General features: G+C 38.4%; 2 protein-coding genes across 6 annotated transcripts in view; both read left to right on the top strand.

Annotated features, from left to right (window-relative positions):
* The window catches only part of LOC128015226 (neurobeachin-like protein 1), a 54,893-nt gene extending 50,039 nt beyond the window's left edge, over positions 1-4,854 (top strand). For 2 of the 4 annotated variants that reach the window (XM_052598892.1, XM_052598890.1), the window contains 2 exons: positions 508-643; positions 2,587-4,854. In XM_052598892.1, the coding sequence (XP_052454852.1) occupies positions 508-643; positions 2,587-2,688 (238 nt within the window). In that variant the 3' untranslated portion in view covers positions 2,689-4,854. The other 2 variants (XM_052598891.1, XM_052598889.1) reach the window with 1 other exon arrangement.
* Positions 4,855-5,365: 511 nt separating this feature from the next.
* On the top strand, positions 5,366-20,131 carry LOC128015225 (RNA-binding protein 26). Of its 2 annotated transcripts, none has more exons than XM_052598888.1 (23): positions 5,366-5,582; positions 5,664-5,759; positions 6,090-6,208; positions 6,395-6,531; positions 7,132-7,220; positions 7,327-7,562; positions 8,313-8,576; positions 8,672-8,911; positions 9,004-9,144; positions 10,042-10,176; positions 10,314-10,425; positions 10,667-10,826; positions 10,907-11,062; positions 12,054-12,173; positions 12,264-12,329; positions 12,494-12,610; positions 12,713-12,787; positions 13,434-13,601; positions 13,681-13,785; positions 15,464-15,667; positions 15,754-15,840; positions 15,915-16,028; positions 19,311-20,131. In XM_052598888.1, the coding sequence occupies exons 2-23, from the start codon at positions 5,701-5,703 to the stop codon at positions 19,398-19,400; spliced, it is 2,994 nt and encodes a 997-aa protein (XP_052454848.1). In that variant the 5' UTR covers positions 5,366-5,582; positions 5,664-5,700; the 3' UTR covers positions 19,401-20,131. The 2 variants fall into 2 exon arrangements, with proteins under 2 accessions (XP_052454848.1, XP_052454847.1); XM_052598887.1 differs by having other exon boundaries at positions 7,129-7,220.
* The last annotated feature ends 3,561 nt before the right edge of the window (positions 20,132-23,692 follow it).

Here is a 23,692-nt window from a genome sequence, read left to right as displayed (position 1 = left end):
TCTTGGCAGAATGAAAATCTCACCAGGAATTCTGCTGTGAAATACCATTATTTTAAAAAATAAGTTGCAAAAGTAGCACAAGCATATTCCCATCGACTAACTGCTCATAGTAGGTCTGTCATTGACAAGTACATTTTACCCTAATGGGAACATTAATGGAATTTTTACATCCGGAACTCAACTATCGCACTCAATTTAAGGAATAGTTTGCCCCAAAATAAAAATTCTCTCACCATTTACTCACACTCAAATTGTTCAAAATGTGTATGGATATGGAAAATATACAACGGACGCCAATAGGGACCTGAAACTGTTTGGTTACCAACATTCTTCACAATTACAAAAAAAGGAACAATTTGAGTCCACTATCCCTTTAAGGATGCTTAAGGATTTTTATCATTGCATTTTATGATGATGTTGTCAGATTGTAAGGATGCAGGTCTGTTTCTTGCACCTGATCCTAACACTCTCTCTCTCTCTCTCTCTCTCTCTCGGTTATCATGGCAGTCTGGCTCTGTGTGTGTCCCCGATGGCGATGCGGGTGCCCATCCGCTGTGTGTCGGTGACCAAGGAGCAGTCTCACGTTCTGGTGGGACTCGATGACGGCAAGCTGATCGTGGTGGGCGTGGGGAAACCTGCGGAGGTAAAAAACTCCTTCAGGAACTACATCACCCAGAGGATGGAGGGCTCTCCTCTCATGAACACGCTGCGTGTGCGATCGCCCGCACGCCTGCTGCATCTCAGAGACCAGAACACGTTCAGCCCCGACATCATCTGAGAGAAATACATACACACTTACCAGATACATAACATCAATTTCACACGCTTAGCTATCGAAGTGGAGACTATAGTTTAATCTGAACCTAAAACAATTACTCTTCCTCTTAAAGAATAGATTAAAAAATGTATTAATTATTCAAAAGGTTTGTTCTCAAAACTATAAATAAACAAACAATACACAAATTAACATCGTAATAACATAACAATGCATTGATACTGTTGCCAAGGATTTTTATCCTGAGCATGTGTAATCAGTGGTGATTGTGTGAAGTGCAGTAGTTGATATTGGTTTTGGTTTTCTCTTAGCAGTTGTAGAGAGTCGTAACCAAACCAAACCAAACCACCCGTCACGTTAATGCTAACACTACTAGTAATAATAGCATATAACAATAGTAAGAATAAATAACTTGTAGTGTCATTCTAGAATAATTGTAAAACTGTTGATGGTTTTCTTCTTTTTTGTTTTGTTTTGTTTACAAGAAAAAAATAATTCAATGTGACCGAATGCATAGGTATTTATTAATATTCCAAACAATGCAAAGCGTTCTCAAGGATTTTCTCTTTAATATCACTAGCTTGAATAGCAGCATTTGGGTTTCTACATTATGATAGTTTTACTCAGAGAATATACTGTACATTTTCATTCACCACATTGACATAAGGAGAGCTATAATGACATTTCCTCTGCCATCACTTTTCTCTTTCTGAGTAAGTCAAAATTAAGCACACTTGACATATAGCTACTTCCTTGAATTATCGCACAATATTTGATATAAACTCTTATCGCAGGCTTGAGTTCTGAGATTAGTTAAGGTGCAAGTAGTCTGTGCCTCAGACAGAAAAAATGGAGAACACTGATTCAATTGGCCACTTTCAATTTGTGCATTAGAGCATGTTTCTGTATTAAGATGTCAGTTCAGACTTGAAGAGTTTGTATGCACACATAGTAAGTACTTACAATCACACAGCCCTGCATCTTAAAAAAAAAAAAAAACTGTATAATGTTGTCATTTGATTTTGCTGAGTTAAAAAATTTCATTACAAATTTTTCATCTTGTACAGATTTTTCACAAAATAATAATAAATATTTTTTTTAAATGATCCGTTCAAATTAACTAATTAACCGAAATAACTCTTAACGCAGTCAGGTATCAAAGGCTTCAGGTTTAATGACAAAAGAAGTATTCAAATTTTATTTTTTAGTCTAGAAAGGAGTGAAAAAATATTTTCAAATACTCAATTTAATGTCAAGGAAGGTTACAAAATAAGCTTTTTTTTATTTTCTGTCGCTGTTTGGATGTAGTAAAACACCCACAGGTGTTGCAATGGCCATAATCCAAATAATGTCTTCAGAATAATTCATGCATGTGAAAATTTTACAAATATTTGTTAGCTGACCTGATTACAGATAAAGGAAGATGTGAATTATGTCTGTGGTGGTTTTAAGGGTAATACAAAACCTCCTCAGCTTACAAATGGTTGTAAAATACAAGGATGCTGCAAAATTTGCATCATGTGTGAGAAAGTATGATAGATGAATCAGCAGCCCAAAATTGGTAAGAAACGAGCATTGGATTTCATTCAGCAAACATGATGCAGGGCAGTGATCCTTATCTCATCTTCTTGTTTTGAACTTCACATAAAATTAACATTTTGATTTTGCACTAACCTCAAAATGAATCCAGCACAGATGATCTCACATGCACTCATCAATCACCTTCTCCCCCCCCCCCCACTGTTCACCTCCTCTTTACTTTTATCCTTCACTTCCCTCTCCTCTCCTCTCCTCTCCTCTCCGTTCCTCAGATGCGTTCTGGCCAGATTACGAGGAAACTCTGGGGCTCCAGTAAACGTCTCACTCAGATCTCGTCTGGAGAAACAGAGTATCACACCCAAGAGCAGCCCTGACCCCGCCCCCCTCCTGCCTGATTGGCCCACAGTCCTGTCAATCACCCAAAACCATTGTTTCAGTTTTGAGGATGGCTATCTCCTCTTGCTGAAACAATATGAAGGACTTTTTTAGCACCTGTATGCAAATCTCTGTGTGTGTGTGAGTCAAACGGATGTGTGTTCCCTCGTGTTGTAGACGTGTAGTTGGACTGGTGCAGGCACCATCTAACTATACGTGTCTGATTTCTGTGAAAACCACCTTCTCTGTCGTTTTTCCACCACATATGCCACGCCCCTTTAGTTAATCATAACCATCATCATCAGCATCATTACAGCGTGTTTTTGTCACGTCAGGATTTATGTGTTTTTGTAGTACGTGTCCAGTTATTCATTCGTTTCTTAGTGGCCTTGTCATATTAAATGACTTTCATAGGAGAACTTTTGATGTTTTATTAGTGGACACAGGCATTATTTATTTGCACAGTCTTGCTCTTGCACAGACCTCGGAAAGTGGATGACGGTTCACACCAGTATAATTCACAATACGTATGACATATTCTGTTCCAATAGACCAACACATTTTATAGCGAAACTGACAAACACTGATTTTTATTGTGCGTAACTGTTGAATATTGTCATTCATTACTTGAATTGTGATGTAGTTTTTTCATTGAAGAATGCAAGATTGAATTTTGTCGTGGACATATACATGCGAACAGCTTTACAGCCATTCTACAGTTTGGTTTCTAGATTAGTTGCGTCTGAAGTTTGTTTTGTTTGATAAAACACTACAGATACACAGGAGGACAAGTTTCGAAGGGCTTTGTGAGACACGACAGTAAGCAATACAGTTTTGTCCCTCTGATGACTCTTATTGAAGCATTCCACAGGCTAATCGCTGCCCTGCAGTCTTCCTAGTATCCAAACCGAGCTCTACATAGAACAGCTAGAACCAATGCAGCTTGATGCAATAGTCCAGTGAGACGCTGTTTCCCCTCCTCTTTTTATATTTCTAAGCCATGCAGTCTCCGTTTACTATGCAGGTAAACTTCCAGGCCTTTTAGAGAATTCTCACAGTTACTGATTGACATCTCCTCCATATGTAGTTTTTGATTTCTTCACCGAAGGCTTGAGATATACGTGTTTCCCTTACAAGAATGTACTGTAGTACCCATAGGTTTTGGGCCCACCAAAATTGTTTTATTGTAGTCACTGTGAAGGATCTCATTTAAACTGTTTCAGAAACCTTTTGCATTTGTTAATATATAAAATTCCTACACTTGTACAGTGATAATAACTGGTATTTTGATGGAGGCGATCATCACCATGATGATAATTAGTTTTTTAGTTCAGTTCTCATTTTCTTACACTAATGTCCTTCCGAGTGACAACATTAATTTCTTTACTTACGAACGGTTGTTTTGAAATTTAAAAGTGATCGGTAATATGAAGATGTTAATGAAGATACGAATACCAAAATGCAGATGTCTTTATCAGGATGTTTTGTTTGTGGTATGTTCTTCCATATATATGTGCTTTAGTTTGAAGTGGTGCTGAATTTGAATAGGGATGAGTTATGTAACTTATGTTGCATTTTCTATCACAAAGAGTTCCCTGCATCTGCTGGTTGCTTTGGAAATAAGTTATACCAAGAGATCTCAATTAATGCTTTGATATCTTTGCTGTTAATCCTTTTTTTAAATCCTTAATTTTTTTTTTTTTTTTTTTTTTTTTTAACGGGAGATCCCAGAGGTGGCTGTTTTTATTCACATATCTATTTGTATGTATATTTGTTTTTCTTCCTTTAATTAAATGAATGGAGTGCCTTTTTTATTCTGTCGTCATGCAAATTAGACTCCATGATCTGAACTCTGTAGCATGACTTTTTGTGACCCCTGTGGACAGCCACGGTTTCTGTGGGAACCAGATAACCATCAGACCTGTGACTTACTGAGCTGCTTTTATTTTAGGCGTCACTAATGGATGTGTGTGTATATCTGTGCTTATTTATGAATCCAGTATGAAATGTACAGCATGAATTTTATTTCTGTTTATGAATTTATTTTTTTGCACTTTCCAGGTACGACAGATTTTAAGAGATTGTTTTAAATGTCTGCTTGATCTGTACAGAGAAACTGCTTTGTTATACGTGAAGATTTATCATTAAAGCCCTGTTGAAAAGTTGTTTGTATGTTTTTTTAACTGAATAATACTTTATGTATTGTTTAACATGATAGCATGAACATTTCTTTACACTATATAATTTAATTTGGGAGTCACAGTGTGTGCTTCTTTGTGCACCATTCGATTTTTTATTAAATCAATTTTTTTACAATATATTTTGTGTGAAACAAAGCCATAGCTGATATGCAAATCCATGTTAGATATCAATTTTCTTTTCATAATATTACAAACAAAGAATGAAAAGGTAGATTATTGTACACAATACAAGGGTAAAGCCTATGTCACAAAATAAAATAACTGATTACATTAATAAAGATATAATAAGAGCAATGTGTTAAATAATGTAAGTATAGTCTGTCTTTTTTTTCGCGGTTTCTCGAAATATGTAATTTCGAGCCGATGTAATAATGAAATAACGTGGAGAAGTTAAATTTCGAGAGCAACCTACAATTTTAATATAGTATATTTTTGTAAAGTGTGTGATGATGCTGCCTCCACGCTGCAGCCGCGGTGGGCTATCGCGAGATTTGCCCGCGAGAGTAAACAGTCGCCATTACTGGAAAGTAAGAAAGAGCTGAAAGTGTGGTGAAGAGTTCGTTCACATCCACACAGAAACCAAGCCCGACAAGTCCTAAACTGAAGACCGCGTCTAAGCTTCCCGTTACCTGCTGTCCTCCCTGGCTGGTGTACGGTCACATGTGATATCGCAGTCGGAGTTTATGAGGGCGGTGAGTGAGTGAGGCCTGACAGTACAAACACACTCCATCCTGAGCAGACTGTAAACTCTCTGATGTTGGTGACTCTCACAGGGACGTAACTGCAGAACAAACAGCCCTCCTCTGAAAAATGATCATTGAAAACCTCGAAGCCTTCAAGACATGGCTGTCGAAGACTCTTGAACCCATGTAAGTGAAGTGATGCTGCTGCCCTGTGCATCATAAAATGATTTTAGCACAATTATTCAAATCTTCCTGAATGACAGTGGCTTTATTTATATATGAGTTTATGATTACTGACTAATGCATTGACTCTTCTTTTTGTATGTTGGTTTGAAATTGTATTAACTATAATTCTTGTACTTGGTTATCCTAGTAATCACAAATTATTAGCAGTGGTATCTATTATACATTTGTAAAGATGTTGTAGGTTTTCATTTACAGATCTGCACCATCTTTATGTGAGTCTAAAGATCATTTGGGTTCATTGTAATTGAAGTGTATCTGTCTGTCCGGCAGATGTGATGCTGACCCTTCTGCTCTTGCAAAATATGTGGTTGCTTTAGTGAAGAAAGATAAATCGGAGAAGGAGCTGAAAGCACTATGCATTGACCAGTTGGATGTATTCCTTCAGAAAGGTATAATTCATCTCTATTAATGATTGTAATATATGCAGTTTAATAATGTTGTTGTTGTTATTTCTCAAACCAGGTGAAGACCCCTAACTCGTAGGTTCTTTGCATAACAGCTGCTTCATTTCCAAGACAGACCGTGTCAGAACTAAGTCTCAGAAGATGTTAACATAAATTTGCTTTTGCTTTCAGAGACGCAGACATTTGTGGACAGACTTTTTGAAGCCGTAAATGCAAAGAGTTACCTACCTCAACCGGAGCAGCCGACTTCTGCAAGCAGAACTGAAACTCACCAGCGCACGGAGAAAGATGAGACAAAGAGAGAGGAGGTGACACGAAACAGGCACACAAGATCACTGTTTACATAAAGAAATGAATACTGTTAGTCAGCAAGTGCATGCTAAATAGATCAAAAGTGGCAGTAAAGACATTTGTTATGCTAGAAAAGATTTTAATATTATGTAGCACAACTGTTTTCAGCATTAATGATTATTAGAAATGTTTCTTGAGCAGCAAATCAGTATATTAGAATGATTTCTGAAGATCATGTGACACTGAAGACTGGAGGAATGATGCGGATTCATCTTCAAAATTCAGCTTAGTATCACAAGAGTAAATAAAATTTTAAAATATATTCAAATTGAAAAAAAATTTAACTCCCAATTTTAAAATTTTGCTGTTTTTGATCAAATAAATGCCGTTTTGATGAACGCATGTGCTGGAGATACTTCTAATCACAGGAGTGCCTTTACTGACGAGATGTGCATGAAAATCGCATTTGATTTTTTGCACAGACCTAATATATATAAATGTATATAAAAGTAAAGTCCTAGAGACCCCAAACTTTTAAACGATGGTGAACGTTGTGAAATTTTGCTTAAAATGGAAATTTTCTTTTGTGTTTGATGGTATTGATTTTGCATAAGCAGCCCAGCCGAGACGAGGATCGAGAAAAGAAATTCTCCCGGAGAATAAACCACAGTCCTCCGTCTAGCTCCAGATACAGCCGAGACAGCAGGTGAGATGAACTTTAAAAATGCCACGCATGCACACATCTCTAAAGCCACCTTGTTTAGCTATCCTCATACTCATTTCATTCTCTTCTATTTGAATGAAATCTACAGGAGAGTAGATGAGCGCAAGAAAGATGACCGCTCCAGGAAGCGAGAGTATGAGCGTAACCCGCCCAGAAGGGACTCGTACAGGGAACGTTATAACCGCAGGAGAGAACGCAGCCGCAGTTTCAGTCGCAGTCGTAGTCGCAGCTGGAGCAAGGACCGCACTCGTGACCGGGACAGAGACCGAGAGCGGGACAGAGAGCGGGACCGAACCCGATCACGATCCCGCTCCAGAAGCAGAGGTGAGGCGTCACCTTACTTTAGAGATGTGCTTTATTTGAACACATTTGAATTTTTCTGCATGTAGTTCACATGAAATACTTTATGCTGTGCTTTATCTGAAACAATTTTTACATTTTTTTTATGTAAGTTCTTATGTTTTGTGATTCATATTAATAGAGATCGCATGAAATATTTCTCTCTAAAAATAATAAAAAGTTTTATTTATTTACTTATTTAAGTAAAAAAGTTTAAAGGTGGGTAGATTTTTAAAATGTTTTGGAAAAAGTCTCTCATAATCAACAAGGCTGCATTTATTTGTTCAAAAATACAGTAAATACTATAAAATATTGTCACAAACTAAAATAAATGTTTTTATTACATTTTTCATTTATAGTTTTTAAATTATTCCTGTGATGCCAGTCTTCTGTGTCACAAGACCCTTCTGAAATCATTCTAAACATTTCTTATTGTTATCAATGTTGTAAACTGTGATAGGCCTATTATTTCCAGTATTCTTTGATGAATAGAAAGTTCATAAGAACAGCATTTATTTGAAATATAAATCTTTTTTAACATTATAAATGTGTTTCTCACTTTTGACCAGTTTAATGCATCCTTGCTAAATAAAAGTATTAATTTAGCCCAAAAAATTGCCCATTTTTAGCTGTAGTGTACTTAGAAACTTGCTTGCATAAAAAAGACATGTTTTCACAACTTTTACTTTGCTCCCTCTGTCATTCTTCTGTTGAACGCTTTTCTTGCTCTTCTAGAGCGGGATTCTGGAAAGCCAAAATACGAGCACAGTCGTCCAGAACGTCAGGAGGCCGTGACCACCGATGGCTTCACCGCTACACCTCTCACACCCGGCATCCCCTCTACTCATTTCCCCGTGCCCACCCTCAGTAGCACCATCACTGTCATCGCCCCCACCCACCATGGGAACAGCACCACTGAGAGCTGGTCAGAGTTCCCACAGGACCACGCGCCCTTCGGCAGAGGCGGCCCACCGAGGAAACGCTGTCGCGACTATGATGGTACACAATTTTTTACTCCCTAATCAGTGAAATCATGTTCATTAGAGACTAACCCTCATTATGTCAGTAACATCCTGATTTGGTTGAATTAACAGAGAAGGGCTTCTGTATGCGAGGAGACATGTGCCCTTTCGATCACGGGAGTGATCCAGTGGTGGTGGAGGACGTTAATCTTCCCAGCATGCTTCCTTTCCAGCCACCGCCTCTTCCTGGAGTGGACGGCCCACCTCCTCCGGGCCTGCCGCCCCCCCACTCACTCCTGACTCAACCGGTGAACCTCAGACCACCTGTGCCCCCACCGGGCACCATGCCACCCAGCCTACCCCCTGTAGCAGGCACGAAAAAGCTTTGTTCCCAGGAAAGAATTTTCATTTGAATGTTTAATGTTAAGTGTATTTTATAAATGTGCTGTTCTTCTTTCTTTCAGGTCCTCCACCTCCTCTTCCTGCTCTTCAGCCCTCTGGTATGGACGCCCCACCAAACTCCATCACCAGCTCTATGCCCACTATAGTGACGTCAGGTGTCCGGCCCCCGATCAGCCAGCCTCCGCCTCCCCTGTTCACGTCAGGTCAGTGTTTATGAATGAGTCACGTCTGACACGGTAATACAGTGATGACTCATCTCCACTGGACTGTCATAGCTTGAACCTGGACATATTAACTGACACATATGAGGAGTTATGCAAAAGATGAATAGATTTGAAGGAAGAAATTCAATTATGAAACAATTTACAATTGAAGGGTTAAAAAGAAAGCATTAAAAAAGCGTGGAATATGTGGGAACGATATACAATCATTCAGCACTAATAAATTCTGGTGATTAGGACTTGTATCTTATATTATGATCTTGTATATTATTTTGCAGTAATGACTGGATGACTGTGTTATCTCACTTATTACAAAACTGCAACATTCAAATGTTTGGGGTCGATACATAAAAAAAAAAAAAAAGAAGTCTTGTAGTCTCCTAGACTTCATTTATTTGATCAAAAATACAATAAAAAATAATATTGTGAAGTATTATTACAATTAAAACAACTTTTCTATTTGAATATATATTTTAAAATGTAATTTACTCCTGTGATGACACAGGGAAATTGTTAGCATCTTCATTGTCACGTGATCTTCAGAAATCATTCTAATTTGTTGATTTGCTGCTCAAGAAAGATTTCTGATTATTATCAATGTTGAAAATGGTTGTGCTGATCAGTATTTTAAAGAATCTTTGATGAACAGAAAGTTTCTATTTGAAATAGAAATATTTTGTAACATTATACATGTCTTTACTGTCACTTTTGAACAATTTAATGTGCCCCTGCTGAATAAGAGTATTCATTTCCTTCTTTAAAACAAAAAATCATTCTAAACACAAATTTTTAAATGGTAGTGTACATACCAAATAAAAATGCTGCTAAGTATTATTTTATAATTATGGAATTACACCTGTCATTGTTTATAATATACAGATTCATTTGAGCCAGAGGTGTATAATCCTGAAGCCCCCAGCATGACCTCACGGCCCATGTACAGACACCGGGTCAACGCTCAGCGGCCCAATCTGATTGGTCTGACCATGGGAGAAGTGGATCTGCCCCCTCGAGGTAACCGTGAGCTCTGGCCTCCCTGCTAAACCAGCTCTTCAGGAATTTTCCCTTTTTTCTTCCTGTGCAATTTAAATAAAGCCTAACAGATGTTCTCCTCCTTTACCTGCCTCTCTTTGTGTGTGTAACTCTTTCAGAGAAAATGTCAAACACCAACAGTGCTCGGATAGTTATAGAGTCCGACTCCAGGAAGAGAGGAGCAGGACTTCATGATGGGGCCATTCCTGCCAAGAAACCCTGGGTTGACAAGTAAGACAGAGTCATTCATATCTCCTCCGATATTGAGCCATACAGTAAGAAAAGGGGCAAGTCAAATGAATATTTCAGAGGTTTAATAGATACATAAAAGGTGCATATAGCTGAATATGAATGCAGCCTTTCTTAAGGGGCTCGAGTGCACACAAATAAAGTATCCATTTGTTTCATCTCTCAGTCGGTTTCATTACTTACATTTGAGCACAATGTGCATGTTTGTTTTCTCGCTCCACAGACCGAACTTCAACAAACCCAACCACCACGGCTTTCACAGGAACGTGCCCTACTCTTCAGCAAACACCAAACTGGCCATCCGTCAGATTCCCCCTGAGCTCAACAACATCAGCAAACTAAACGAGCACTTCAGCAAGTTTGGCACCATCGTCAACCTCCAGGTACTGTAACTGAGAGAAGCACGCGACGTGTTGATGTTCATGATCATAAAGATCTTAGAAGCACATTTCCTCTGTCTCAGGTGGCATATAATAATAACCCAGACGGGGCGCTGATCCAGTTTGCTTCTCCTGAAGAAGCCAAGCGGGCCATTCAGAGCACAGAGGCAGTGCTCAACAACCGCTTCATCAGAGTACACTGGCACAGAGAGGACACACACACCACCACGCCACATCCGGTATCACATCCTCCGGTTAACATGCTCTGATTTACAAAAAACAGACCGAATCACACTGTTAGAACTCTTCCAGCTGTATTCTATTAGTGACTGATGCCACTAAAAATGTATGTTTTATTTAATTGTGATTTTTTTTATATATATTTAATTGTATGTTAAATATAGATTTTATTTAAAGAGACAAACTAACACATTCATCACAGTTGAACTTAAAGACTAAATAAGAATGTGTTTTGTAATAAAATCACCGTTTTGTTTTTACATTATTTTAGGAGTAAATAACATCACATTGTTATTTATATTTATCTCAGTTTAATATAAATAGTAAATAACATCACACGTTTCAGTTTTTATAAAATTATCAGAATGTTTATAATTATCACTATTTAAAGAGTACAAAACAAATCGCTATTTTGTATGTTTATCAATTTAATTTAAATTTTTATACACTTAGCAAAATGTTTGTATTATCACTTTAATTTCAAGATGGTAACTAACACATTTATTACAATGTTCCTCACAGTTTAGTATATGTGACCCTGGACCACAAAACCAGTCTTGTCAATTTTTCTGAAAGCTGAATATATAAGTTTTCCACTGATTTATGGTTTGTTAGGATTGAACAATATTTGGCTGAGATACAACTATTTGAATATCTGGAATCTGAGGGTGCAAAAAAAATCTAAAAATTTAGAAAATCACCTTTAAATTTTTCCAAATGAAGTACTTAGCAATGCATATTAGTAATCAAAAATTGAGTTTTAATATTTTTACAGTAGGAAATTTACAAAATATCTTCATGGAACATGATCTTTAATTAATATCCTACAGTTATTTGGCATAAAAGAAAAATCGATAATTTTGACCCATACAATGTTTTTGTGTCTATTGCTACAAATATACCCCAGAGACTTAAGACTGCTTTTGTGCTCCAGGGTCACGTATATTAACTCACATATCTGATTGTTGGAGTCATGTTTGTTGTTTGTAGAGCACACAGACAGCCCAGGAGTCTGTGGTCACCACACCGAAACAGTCAGTGAAAGACCGGCTCGGACCCCTGCCCACAGCCCACCCTGAACCCTCACACGACCCCGGCGACGCTGCACAGGTGAATGTGTGTCTCACACTGTTCCTGAAAGTGTGTGCTTCGTCTGTGGTCGCAGATCTCAGCATATCTCTGCGCTTCTCTTCTCTACAGAATACAGCCAAGGTTTCAGTGAAGGAGCGTCTGGGCTTCTCTAAACCAGCTGGCTTTGGAGGAAAGGTTTGCATAGCTAGGCTCTGTCCTGTTATCAGGAAGTCCACTTTTAGGGCCTATTTACACGTTTGTGTAGAACCACTTGTTGTGGACCACTGGCTTCTTTTGAGACACCTGTAAGTTTATACGTAATGTCAAATCACTTGGTAAATTCTTTCATTTCTTTACAGGTTTTTTCTACTGGCCTGACTAAGACGGTTTATAACCCGGCTGCACTGAAAGCTGGCCTGAAGGGAGCGCCATTCGGGACAACTCTCCTCGCAGAAGATGCCCTGAAAAGGAAGCAGGTTTGTATTAAAATCCTGGAAATAGCAACCTGCAAGTCGCACATTTTATGCTTGTGCTAGCAGCGTTGAACTAGTGTAAATGTGGTTGTCTTTCTCCACCAGGAGGCGCTGAAGCTTCAGCAGGACGTGAGGAAAAAGAAGCAGGAGATTTTGGAGAAGCACATTCAGACTCAGAAGGTGCGCCATTAATTGTTGTCCTTGTGTCTTGTTGTTCATACCTTGTTAATTAGAAAAATGCTCGTTGTTTGCTAGATGTCACTATCTGCTAAACAGTTGTAGTTTGAGTCACAGTTAAAAAGTTCTCTACTATTCAAAATTGTTTGAATTTTAAACATTTAACATTTTCTATTTTTTAATTGCTACTTTTATTCAGCAAGCGCACATTAAATTGATTTATAATGTTACTAAAGATTTATATTGCAAATAAATTCCGTTCTTTTGAACTTTCTCTTCATCAAAGAAACCTGAAAAAATATAACTAAGTTTCTGCAGAAATATTAAGCAGCATTTATTAATGTAATTTTTTTTTCTTGAGCACCAAAAGGATTGTGTGACAGTTCAGATTTACTGACATATTTATAAATTACGTTTTAAAATATATTTAAATGGAACATATTTTTTAGTGAAACTGCAATGTAGTACTAGGCTGGCACTGATTTCATTCAAAATGTTCATGAGGTTCATAAAAAAACAAATCTACTGAAAGTCTAGAAAAATAGCTTTTTGTTGTTGTCAGAGCTTGCTAACTAGGGATGAAAGCATTGTACATAACTTTGTTCATAACTTAGTTTATGAGATGACTGAGACTTCTGCATGTCTTCAGCTGCTGATATCTAAGCTGGAGAAGAACAAGTCCATGAAGGCGGAGGATAAAGCTCAGATCATGCTGACCCTCACCACCCTCACCAACAGCATCACCAAACTTCAGGAGGAGATGAAAGGACTGTCCAGTGCTAATGCCCTCAGGACCACGCTCAAGAGTAAAGCTCAGGTACACACAGTCCCAAAGCACCAGAATCAATGAATGGATGTTTCTGCATATGTATATTCTGATGCATCTCTGTTTTCAGGCTCAAAAGGAGCTCCTGGACACAGAGTTGGACCTTTATAAGAAAATACAAGCAGGAGAGGACACTGCTGAACTCAAGCTCAAATACACTCGGCTGCAGTTAGAGGTATTTCACAAAGAGACAAAAGCTCTCTGTTTGTAGTTGTAATTTATTACCTATAGCTAGATATTGACACGTTTATATTTTTTCAAATGTAGACAATGTGTATTTACATATGAATTAGAGATCGAGCGATATGGGTTTTTCTATTGTCGATGTTTAGAGGTCAGGGTCGGCCGATATCTTGAAGTTTTCCCCTTCATTTGCATGCTAAAATGTATCCAAAGTTAACCAAACAATTCAATAAACTGACCAAGTATTAAATATATAAAACAGGTAATATATATGTCAATCATGTACATAAAAGTTTTAGAGCATTTATCAAGCAGAATTTTTCAGGTTTGTTGGAACATAAATGTAAACTTAAATATACATTTGAATAAAATAAATACAATTTTATAAATAAAAATTAATTTAACTGAAAAATATAAAAAATAAAATATATAAAAAATAAATAATAGTAGCGCTTCAAACATACTAGCAACCAGCAACATCTGTGTTTGGTATAAATGACACACAACATCTAAAGTGCATTCTGATTTCAAACTTACATCGCAGTCTGTTCATTATTAAAATAGAGTCAACCAAACATATAAACGGTTACACTGGTCAGTTTAAATAGACCGTAGTATACCGGTCCACTCTGCTTTTATGCCAAGGACGTTTTTTCTCATGTGAAGAGGATGATCTTTTCCGTCTAGTTTTCATTAAAAAAAAAAAAAATTATTGTTTAACATTCAGATACATTGCGAATATGGAAACATTTGGATATGTGCAGAACGAGATGTGAGCAATAACCTCCAAATACATCCAAACCTGCGCTTGCTCGTCCTCGTATGCAAATACTCATACACTGTCACAACCTAATGCACTGTAAATGCCAAATTTTTTAAAACAAATATGCCTAGCGGAACACAAAAATTCATATTCGAACATTTTGCCGAACAGGATCAAATAAAGTACTGGTCATAATACTTGCAAAAAATGTTTGATGTGAAAAAAGCGGTTCTCTGACTGCGCAGAACAGCCATAAGCACCACAGTTAAGTTTGGGATTATAGTATTAAAAATAAAATTGTGTCATTTGAAAATGCAATTGTGTTATAAAATACAACAATGAGCACCAAGAAACCATTTAAAGAGGCGCATTCAGTGGTCTCCTTGATGGGAAAGAGTCAACAAAGTAAAATGATCTCAAACGTATGGCATGCTCTCTTCATTTTATCAAATCACATCTATTCATTTTACAGTCCTGCTACTAGCATTTTATTCAGACTAAAACTCCTTTAATTCGGGGTGAGAAATCTTTTTTTCCAAGTGGTTGCTGCAGATGCATTTTACAGCATTTAGGTTATTAATTAATCGTTAATTTAAACGACGATCGATCATGGAAATTATCGAATATTGACATCCCTAAATACAAATGAGTTGGATGGAAACCTGGCTATTGTCTGCATGAAACCATGCTTCCGAACAAATATCGTTCACGGGCAGCTCCAGGACAGCTGTCTCTGCGAGCCGATGCCGATATATAATATATAAAAAATGAGAAATATCAGCCCGATATATCGGTCGACCTCTAATATGAATGAATGGCTTATAGACAAAACATTCCATCTTTCCACTGTAACTGCAGTGCTACTTAAGCTTCATAAGCTTACATAAGATCGTTTCCTTTCATTCAGGCTGCCAAAAGGGGGCTTCTGACCCCAGGACGTGGGAGGGGGGCCCACAGCAGGGGTCGGGGGGCCCTGAGGAGCCGAGGACGCGGGATTCGAGGACGCGGAAGAGGAGTCCCAACTCATGCTGTGGTGGATCATCGACCCCGAGCTTTAGAGATCAGCGGTTTCACTGAGGCCGATCGAGTCGACCTGCTGCCACACTTCGCAGTGAGTGACATTATAAAGGGCATGTTACATCACACTGTTATGAGGTATGTCTTTGAGTCATAACTGCTTTTCTCACTAACCTCCAGCAATACGGGGAGATTGAAGATTGCCAGATGCAGGATTCCAGTCTTAGTGTCATCATAACATACAAAACCCGTGCGGAGGCTGAACAGGTCTTAACATATTCCCATAAACATCAGTAGATGCATACTTCATGCAGAGTCTAAACTTCAGCTCTGTTTCTCAGGCGGCCATCCACGGCGTTCGGTTAAATAATCAGGAGCTGCGTTTGGCCTGGCACAAGCCCACGGCTTCCCACAATCCAGCAGACCAAGACGAGGTTGAACCTGAGGATGAGGAGGTACGCCCTTTGGTCTGTGTGTTTGGTCTGCTTTCAAAATGTTTCTTTTAGTGAAAAGTGGGGACATCCCATAGGCGTAATGGTTTTTATACTGTAGAAACTGTATTTTCTATCGCCCTTCACAAACCCTACACCTAACCCTAACCCTCACAGGAAACTTTGCATTTTTACTTTCTCAAAAAAAAAATCTCATTCTATAAGAATTGTAAGCGTTTTGAAAAATGAGGAAATGGGTTATGTCCTCATAAGTCACCCTCTCCTGTAATACCTGTGTCATGCCCATGTTATGTCCTGATATGTCACAAAAACAAGAGCACACACACAAACTTACTGGCCACTTTGTTCGGTACACCTTGCAAGTACCGGGTTGGACCCCTTTTGCCTTCAGAACTGCCTTAATTTTTCGTGGCATAAATTCAACAAGGTGTTGGAAACATTCCTCAGAGATTATGATCCATATTGACATGATGGCATCACACAGTTGCTGCAGATTTGTGGGCTTCACATCCATGATATGAATCTCCCGTTCCACCACGTCCCAAAGGTGCGCTATTGGATTGAGATCTGGTGACTGTGGAGGCCATTTGATTAAAGTGAACTCATTGTCATGTTCAAGAAACCAATCTGATATGATTTGAGCTTTGTGACATGGTGCATTATCCTGCTGGAAGTAGACATCAGAAGATGAGTACACTGTAGTCATAAAAGGATGGACATGGTCAGCAACAATACTCAGGTAGGCTGTGGTGTTTAAACAATGCTCAATTGGTACCATGGGGCCCACAGTGTGCCAAGAAAAAAACCCACCACACCATTACACCACCACCACCAGCCTGAACCGTTGAGACAAGGCAGGATGGATCCATGCTTTCATATTCTGACCCTACTATCTGAATGTTGCAGTAGATATCGAGTCTCATCAGACCAGGCAATGTTTTTCCAATCTTCTATTGTCCAATTTTGGTGAGGCTGTGCAAATTGTATCCTCAGTTTCCTGTTCTTAGCTGACAGGAGTGGCACCCGGTGTATTCTTCTGCTGCTGTAGCTGCTTCAGGGTTCGACGTGTTGTGTGTTCAGAGACCGTATTCTATATACCTTGGTTGTAACTAGGGATGCACCGAAATGAAAATTCTTGGCCGAAACCGAAAACCGAAAAAGAGAAAACCAAGGCCGAAAACCGAAACCGAAACACCGAAAGAAATTATGCCAATTATTAGTACCATTGCATTTATTGCTATGACCGTGTACTAAGTTTACTAAAATTAAGACATTGCAGTTGCATAAATTAATATTAAAGTTTCAAAGATAATTACAATTAAATAACTTATTTTAAAAAAACAAACATAAGAATACGTAATTATAAATGATGCACAAATGATTAAGCACATTGCAACAATGCACAGTATAAAATAAAATTCAAACTAAAAATTTATCCCACTCGTGTATATTTAATAATAATGTACAGGCCTACTGGCCTGCAGAAAGGTTTTAAAATGAACAGTTCTCTCATAAAAACAAAGTGCATTTAGGTGAAGTGCATTTGAAAATTTTCTCTGTAGGACTAGAAAGTGCATCACTTCTCCAGTTGGCAAGACTGTTATCACTTCTGGGGATGGGGACTTCAGACAGATAACCATCTAGCTGTTGAGCAGTTGAGCTTGTCATCTGCCTGACATTTGAGAAATATTTGAGAGAGTGTATTTAAATAGGGCCAGGGCATAAATAAACATTTTTATCAAATTAAAGCAGAAATCTAGCAGAAAATTTAGCATAAATATGGCTACAATCTGATATTATGTATGTATATATGTTTGTGTGTGTGTGTGTGTGTGTGTGTGTATACAGTAGCCTAAGAACAATAGCCAACGTATTATTATTATTTGAGGCACTTTCTTGCAGAATTCCACTGAACATATCAGACCACGATGGTGCATGCCCCTCATCTTGTGTAGAGACCAGTCTTTTTTTCTGCGCTCTGATCTGTCTCCTGCGCTTGGCGCTTCTCCGTCTCCACGCGGGTTCTCTGCATCCAGCGCGGCCTGGATCATTTCTCGTGCGCGCTGCTATATTTCCGCATCCAAATAATTGTTTTATAACGCGGATCAAGCACATTCGCGATGAAGTGCAGAGGATCCGAAAAAATCTCAGTGAGACGTGTGCTAACAGACTCTATAAGACTGTACTTTTCTTTGTTTTTACTTCGTGGTCCGTCTTAATCTCTTTGTTAGGAGACGTTTTAGTGCTGCGAATAAAGGAATACGAAGAGAGAGAATGTTCTCACTGGTGTTAAGTGAATGTCGCGGGGAGCTCGTGGTCTAAGCTATGCAGGTGCACGTGCAGGTCGCGGTTTCTGTTTGCGTCATCACAACATTTCGGCCGTGTTGTTTCGGTGATAAAAGTCTATCGGCCGAAAACCGAAAAGGCCATTTTCGGCCGAAAATTTTCGGTGGCCGAAATTTCGGTGCATCCCTAGTTGTAACGAGTGGTAAATTAGAGTTACTGTTGCCTTTCTATCATCTCTAACTAGTCTGCTCATTTACTTCTGACATCAACAAGACATTTTTTGTCCACATAACTGCTGTTCACTGGATATTTCCTCTTTTTCGGACCATTCTCTGTAAACCCTAGATAGGGTTGTGTGAAAATCCCAGTAGATCAGCAGTTTTTGAAATATTCACACCAGCCCATCTGGCACCAACAACCATTCTATGTTCAAAGTCACTTAAATCCCCTTTCTTCCCCATTCGGATGCTCGGTTTGAAATTCAGTAAGTCGTTTTCACCACATCTAGATGCCTAAATGCATTGAGTTGCTGCCATGTGATTGGCTGATTAGCAATTTGTTTTACAAAGCAATTGAACGGGTGTACCTAATAAAGTGGCTGTTGAGTGTATATGTATACATTATGTATATGTAGAAAAAAGTTATTTTAAATTGTAATAGTATTTCACAATATTGCTATTTTTGCTTTATTTTGAAATGCAGCTTCAGTGAACATAAGAGACAAAAACAGGAAAAAACTTTCGAACAGTGGTGTGTATATTAAACAGCCCTGCAGTAATACATATTTTGGTGGTCCAGAGGCTGAAATATTTAACAAATGAATATTTTCTATTTATTTGGAACTTAATTTACACAACCCAAAAATATGATGACATTTTGGAATGTTGTGATGTTGCCTAGCAACTGTAAACAACCTTGCATTGAACCTTAGAACAAGGTACAATGAGTTGAATGTAATATAGTATAATTTTGTATTTTTCTGGTTCTGATTGGCTGCAGTTTCCAGAGGATTTCCTCGTGGATGATTCCCTGCTGCAGGACGATGATGAAGAGGAAGAAGATAATGAGTCGCGCTCATGGCGCAGATGAAGATGAAGCCGTGTGTCCAGTCCTGCTGCCCTGCAACACTCGAGCGCATCAGATCTTGAGTTCTGTGTTTTTGAAATGGTTGATTTTAAAAATATTGATTTACATTTCATTGGCTTTTTTTTATTTTACTTATCAAACCTGAGCAGCAAATAGAAAATGTACTCAGAAGGCTGTGAAATTGCAATTATTGAGATGTAGAATAACATGAATGATTTGGTTTCTTGCTGTCATCGTTTTCTTTTGTATCGTGTCAAAACAGTGACTTAACTTTTGGCGGCTGCAATTTTTTATTTTTTTTATTCCTTTTTTTTATGGTCAGTATGTTGACCCAAATTTATTTTCAGCAGTTCTGAAAATGTTACAGTTTGAGACAAATGTGGGAAATGTTTCAATCTCAAAGACAACAGTAGAGCATTGTTATAAGTTGTTTGCTTTCCTTAGTATAATCAGCCTGATGAGGATGTAGCTCTTTGTGTACATATTTTATGTATCAATTTTAATGGTTTGTATGAATTCTTTGCTTCTGGATTCATCTCCTGGGTTTAATTTTGAAATGTAAAAGAAAATAAAGAATTGAAATGGTCTAGAAAAAATAACAGCTGCAAAAAAAAAAAAAAAAAGAAAAGAAAAAAAAATATTGAGAGCTCTGCTGCGAAAGCAGCATTGAGAACAAAAAAACAAAACAACTCTGAACAGCTGAATAAAGACCATTTCAACCCCCACCCCCCCAATCCTCACAAAAAGAGCAAATTTCCTAAATTCTTCATGCACCACAGTACCAGCAAGTAAGTATAGAGCACTAACAACGTAAAATGAGGTAAACAAAGTGTTCTGTGTGTTATTTCACATCTGTTTTTCTTTTCAGTTGACTAACTGTAACTGTTTATTTCTGTCCGTTAGGTCATGTGTTGATGTTTTAGTAGCAATAAAATGATTACAGGTGAGTAAAAGCTATACAATAAGAGCAAGAAAAATTTAGGAAGATAGAAATATAAAATCTACAACATTTGAGATTTAATTACAACATAAACAGTAATGAACATTACTTTTTGTTGTTGTTGTTTTGGGCATTTTCATTGTCAACTTTTCTTGTCCCGCAGGACACTAAAACCTGTTTTTACAATATTTGTTGACCCTTGATGCCATCGCACCATCCTGACGACTTGCATCCAGCCCCCCACCACCTCTGAGCATCACATTTGCATAGTGGAGAAGAATGACCCAATCAGAGCTGGAGCAGTCGGTGATGTGGCTCTCTCACCTTGGTGCCTGTCGTGGAAGCTCAGCTAATTGTGAAGAATTAGATTTGCTCTTGGAGTGTGCCATGCAGCTCGGCTTTACCCCCACCAACTAAACCTCACCCGGCCCAGCAAGGGGGCCCTTAAGTGGATGCTTGCCCCCTCCTACACGGCCCCATGCTGCACTTCTCTCCCAAAACAGGTCGCTGGGACCTGATCTCTCACCATCGGACAGGCCTAAAGTGAGTGTGTGTGTGTGTGTGTCCCATTCCTCCCCTAGTTAAAATTTGACCCCTCTCCCGGGGTAATATAACATTTTAATAAGCTTTGTTGGGTCAGTTAGTGTGTCGTTACTATGGAGATTGTCGCGGTGTGTGAGGCATGTGAACCGCGGTTCTTAAATAGCCCTATTTAATCTGAGCGACCCCTGCAGCCCGACTGCTCTGTAATGAAGAGATGTATTTGTTAAACTCAGACTCATCGTGAGCTGTGAGTCCATGAGGCCAATGCATTTCCGGCGGAATAAACCATGTAATGTGTTTAGCGCAGAACAAGTGGGCTAACTAGTTTAGAGCGTGTCGGAGAGCCTCAGCTAACACGTTTACATTGGCCCAGCCATTTGTAAAGACTCTTTAATCTGTAATCGGTGTCAGTAAGATAAATGGGTTTATTTCTTAACTGGTGAATGACGTTTGACTTGAAAATCATGTGTGAAGCTTTTATCGTCAGTCTTTTTTTTTCCTGAGTTAGGCCATTAATGTATGCAAAAATCGGAATTCGCCCTGCCAATATTTATTTACATGTAATCCACATTCGGTTCTGATCAAATGGAATCTTTTTTATTTGTTTCATTAAAAATGCTCGCCTGAGACGGGTGACGGTGGCCTCCTCCTGCTAGTGCTGAGAAAAAGTCTTTAATATTTGATGTGATCACGGGCCTCTATAAGCAAATTTCAGTCCCCGGCAAGTTCAGCCGAAACATGATTAATTTAGTGTTTATCCCGACATCCTTTAAAAAACAAAACCCGCTCGGCCAGACGTGCAGAGCTCAGTTTGAGACTAAATCTCTAACGCTACATCATAATACAGCCCTGGGGAGGAATCTTTGGCTGGATCACATTTTCTTATTTGGATATCTGAGAAGGAGGAAGACTGAGGAGCTTTGAGTTGGGTTTTGTACCACTGTGTGGTGGTCAGTATAGTCTGAGCAAATCTCACTGCTTCCAAGAAAGCAGCAGAAGTTTTATTATTATTTTTGGTAAAATGATGCAGTAAAGTAAGATGAATGCTGGTCTTAGCTGCTATATGCAGATATGACATCATTTACTTGATAGATTTCAAAGTTTTATATAGATTAACTGAATTATAACAAAAATACTTTATATTCCTAAGCCTTTAAAGAGTTTGTTCACCAAACGTCATCAGTTACTCACACTCATGTCATTCCAAACCCATCAGATTTTCATTGATCTTCCAAAAACAAATGAAGACATTTTTTATTTTTTTTCCATTACACCAGAACTTAACAGGTTGTGTGTCTTTCTCACCTTGATGAGTTTGCATCCCTGCACACTGTTTTGGTTTTAATGGAAACGAAGCATTCAAAATATGTCTTTTAATTTATAATCTGCAAATGAGTGGGAAAAATGGAAATCAGGATTGGGCACAAAGTAATTGATGCATGTGGAAATGGGCTGAGAATTGAACAAGTAGTTGTAATCTGGCTGAGAGAAAGATATGAATCTTTCTTTGCCACTTTTCCTGATGATTATGGAATAATACAAGACCTTTGACCTCACATGTGATTGCCCAAAGCAAAAATGTTATAAAATGCATCCTATTTTGTGAGAAAGTTTGGCATGCTAGAGAAAAACATGGACTATTTTTGGAATCAGCCAAGCTGAAATCGATAAGAAACAAGTACTGGATTTCATTCAGCAAATGTGATGCAGGGCGGTGTAATAAATCACAAATGATTTCCTTTCAAATTCAGCGATTGCATTCAAAATCTGAGCAAAATCTGAGCAGCTTTGAACGTTGTTCTTTTTAATATGATCAGAAGTTAAATCTGTGACTTTTAGATCTTATTGGTATCATCTTGTCATATACATTTTGCAGAAACTTGCCTCCTAATGTTTGTTGAGTCCGCTCGTTGGGAACTGCAGTTGTACCTAGCTAAATTAAGTAGATGAATTAATTGAAGTTTTACTGGAGAACGAAAGGATGAGGGATTTCAATACACTACAGCGCTTGTAATGACCGATTACTACCTGTTTTTTCTCTCTCTCTGGGTGAGTTGTCAAGAGTGGCTCCATCTGTCTCACTCTGCAGCGTGTGTAAAGGTGCTGACAGAAGCTTTGGCTGTTTGAACTTTACAGTGGCCTTGTCATGCAGACAACTGCCCTCAGCTGAACCACAAATCCCACATTCCCCAGCAACATGGCAAAATTAGCTCCATAAATCAGAGGGGCTTCTGGGAATAGGCCCTGTGTTGCCAGGGGCAATGGATCATCCCAGATACTGGTGTCAGGGGTGCGTGAGTCTCAGACCGCCGGCACATCAGCCATCACTCGTGTTAAAAATACTCCAATGAAGTCTGTGAGAAACACTCGAGCAGGAGCTGCCAGAAGTGTCTGTCGGTGTCTGTGTTCACACACACATACACACGCATCCCTCTCTTTATTTTTATTTGTATTGGCTGGTGCATGATATAGTTTTGCATGTGACTTTTTAAAGGAGATTTTGAACCATTGCAATCAACGTTATGACTGTTTGTTTTAATAGGTTTTTCTAGTTCTGTGCCTGATCACTGGATGGCAGTGTGCTGCAAATATATTCACCATGTCATTATTGTGAACAAGAGTGTAATATGATGTTTTAGATGGAAGGTTTGGGCAGTTACATACTTTCCTGCTTATTGCATAATTCTCCATGATGCAATCTATTATTATTGCAATCTATTATTTTACAGTGTAATGTAAAATAGCACTAAGCGTTTTTAATTTGAACTTTGACGTTGATTTGGCTTCTTCCTTTTATCCAACCCCCTGATTA

This window comes from Carassius gibelio, chromosome A6, assembly GCF_023724105.1.
Source record: "Carassius gibelio isolate Cgi1373 ecotype wild population from Czech Republic chromosome A6, carGib1.2-hapl.c, whole genome shotgun sequence".
In the NCBI taxonomy this organism is placed as follows: Eukaryota; Metazoa; Chordata; class Actinopteri; order Cypriniformes; family Cyprinidae; genus Carassius; species Carassius gibelio.
This window is presented reverse-complemented; position numbering and strand designations above follow the sequence as displayed.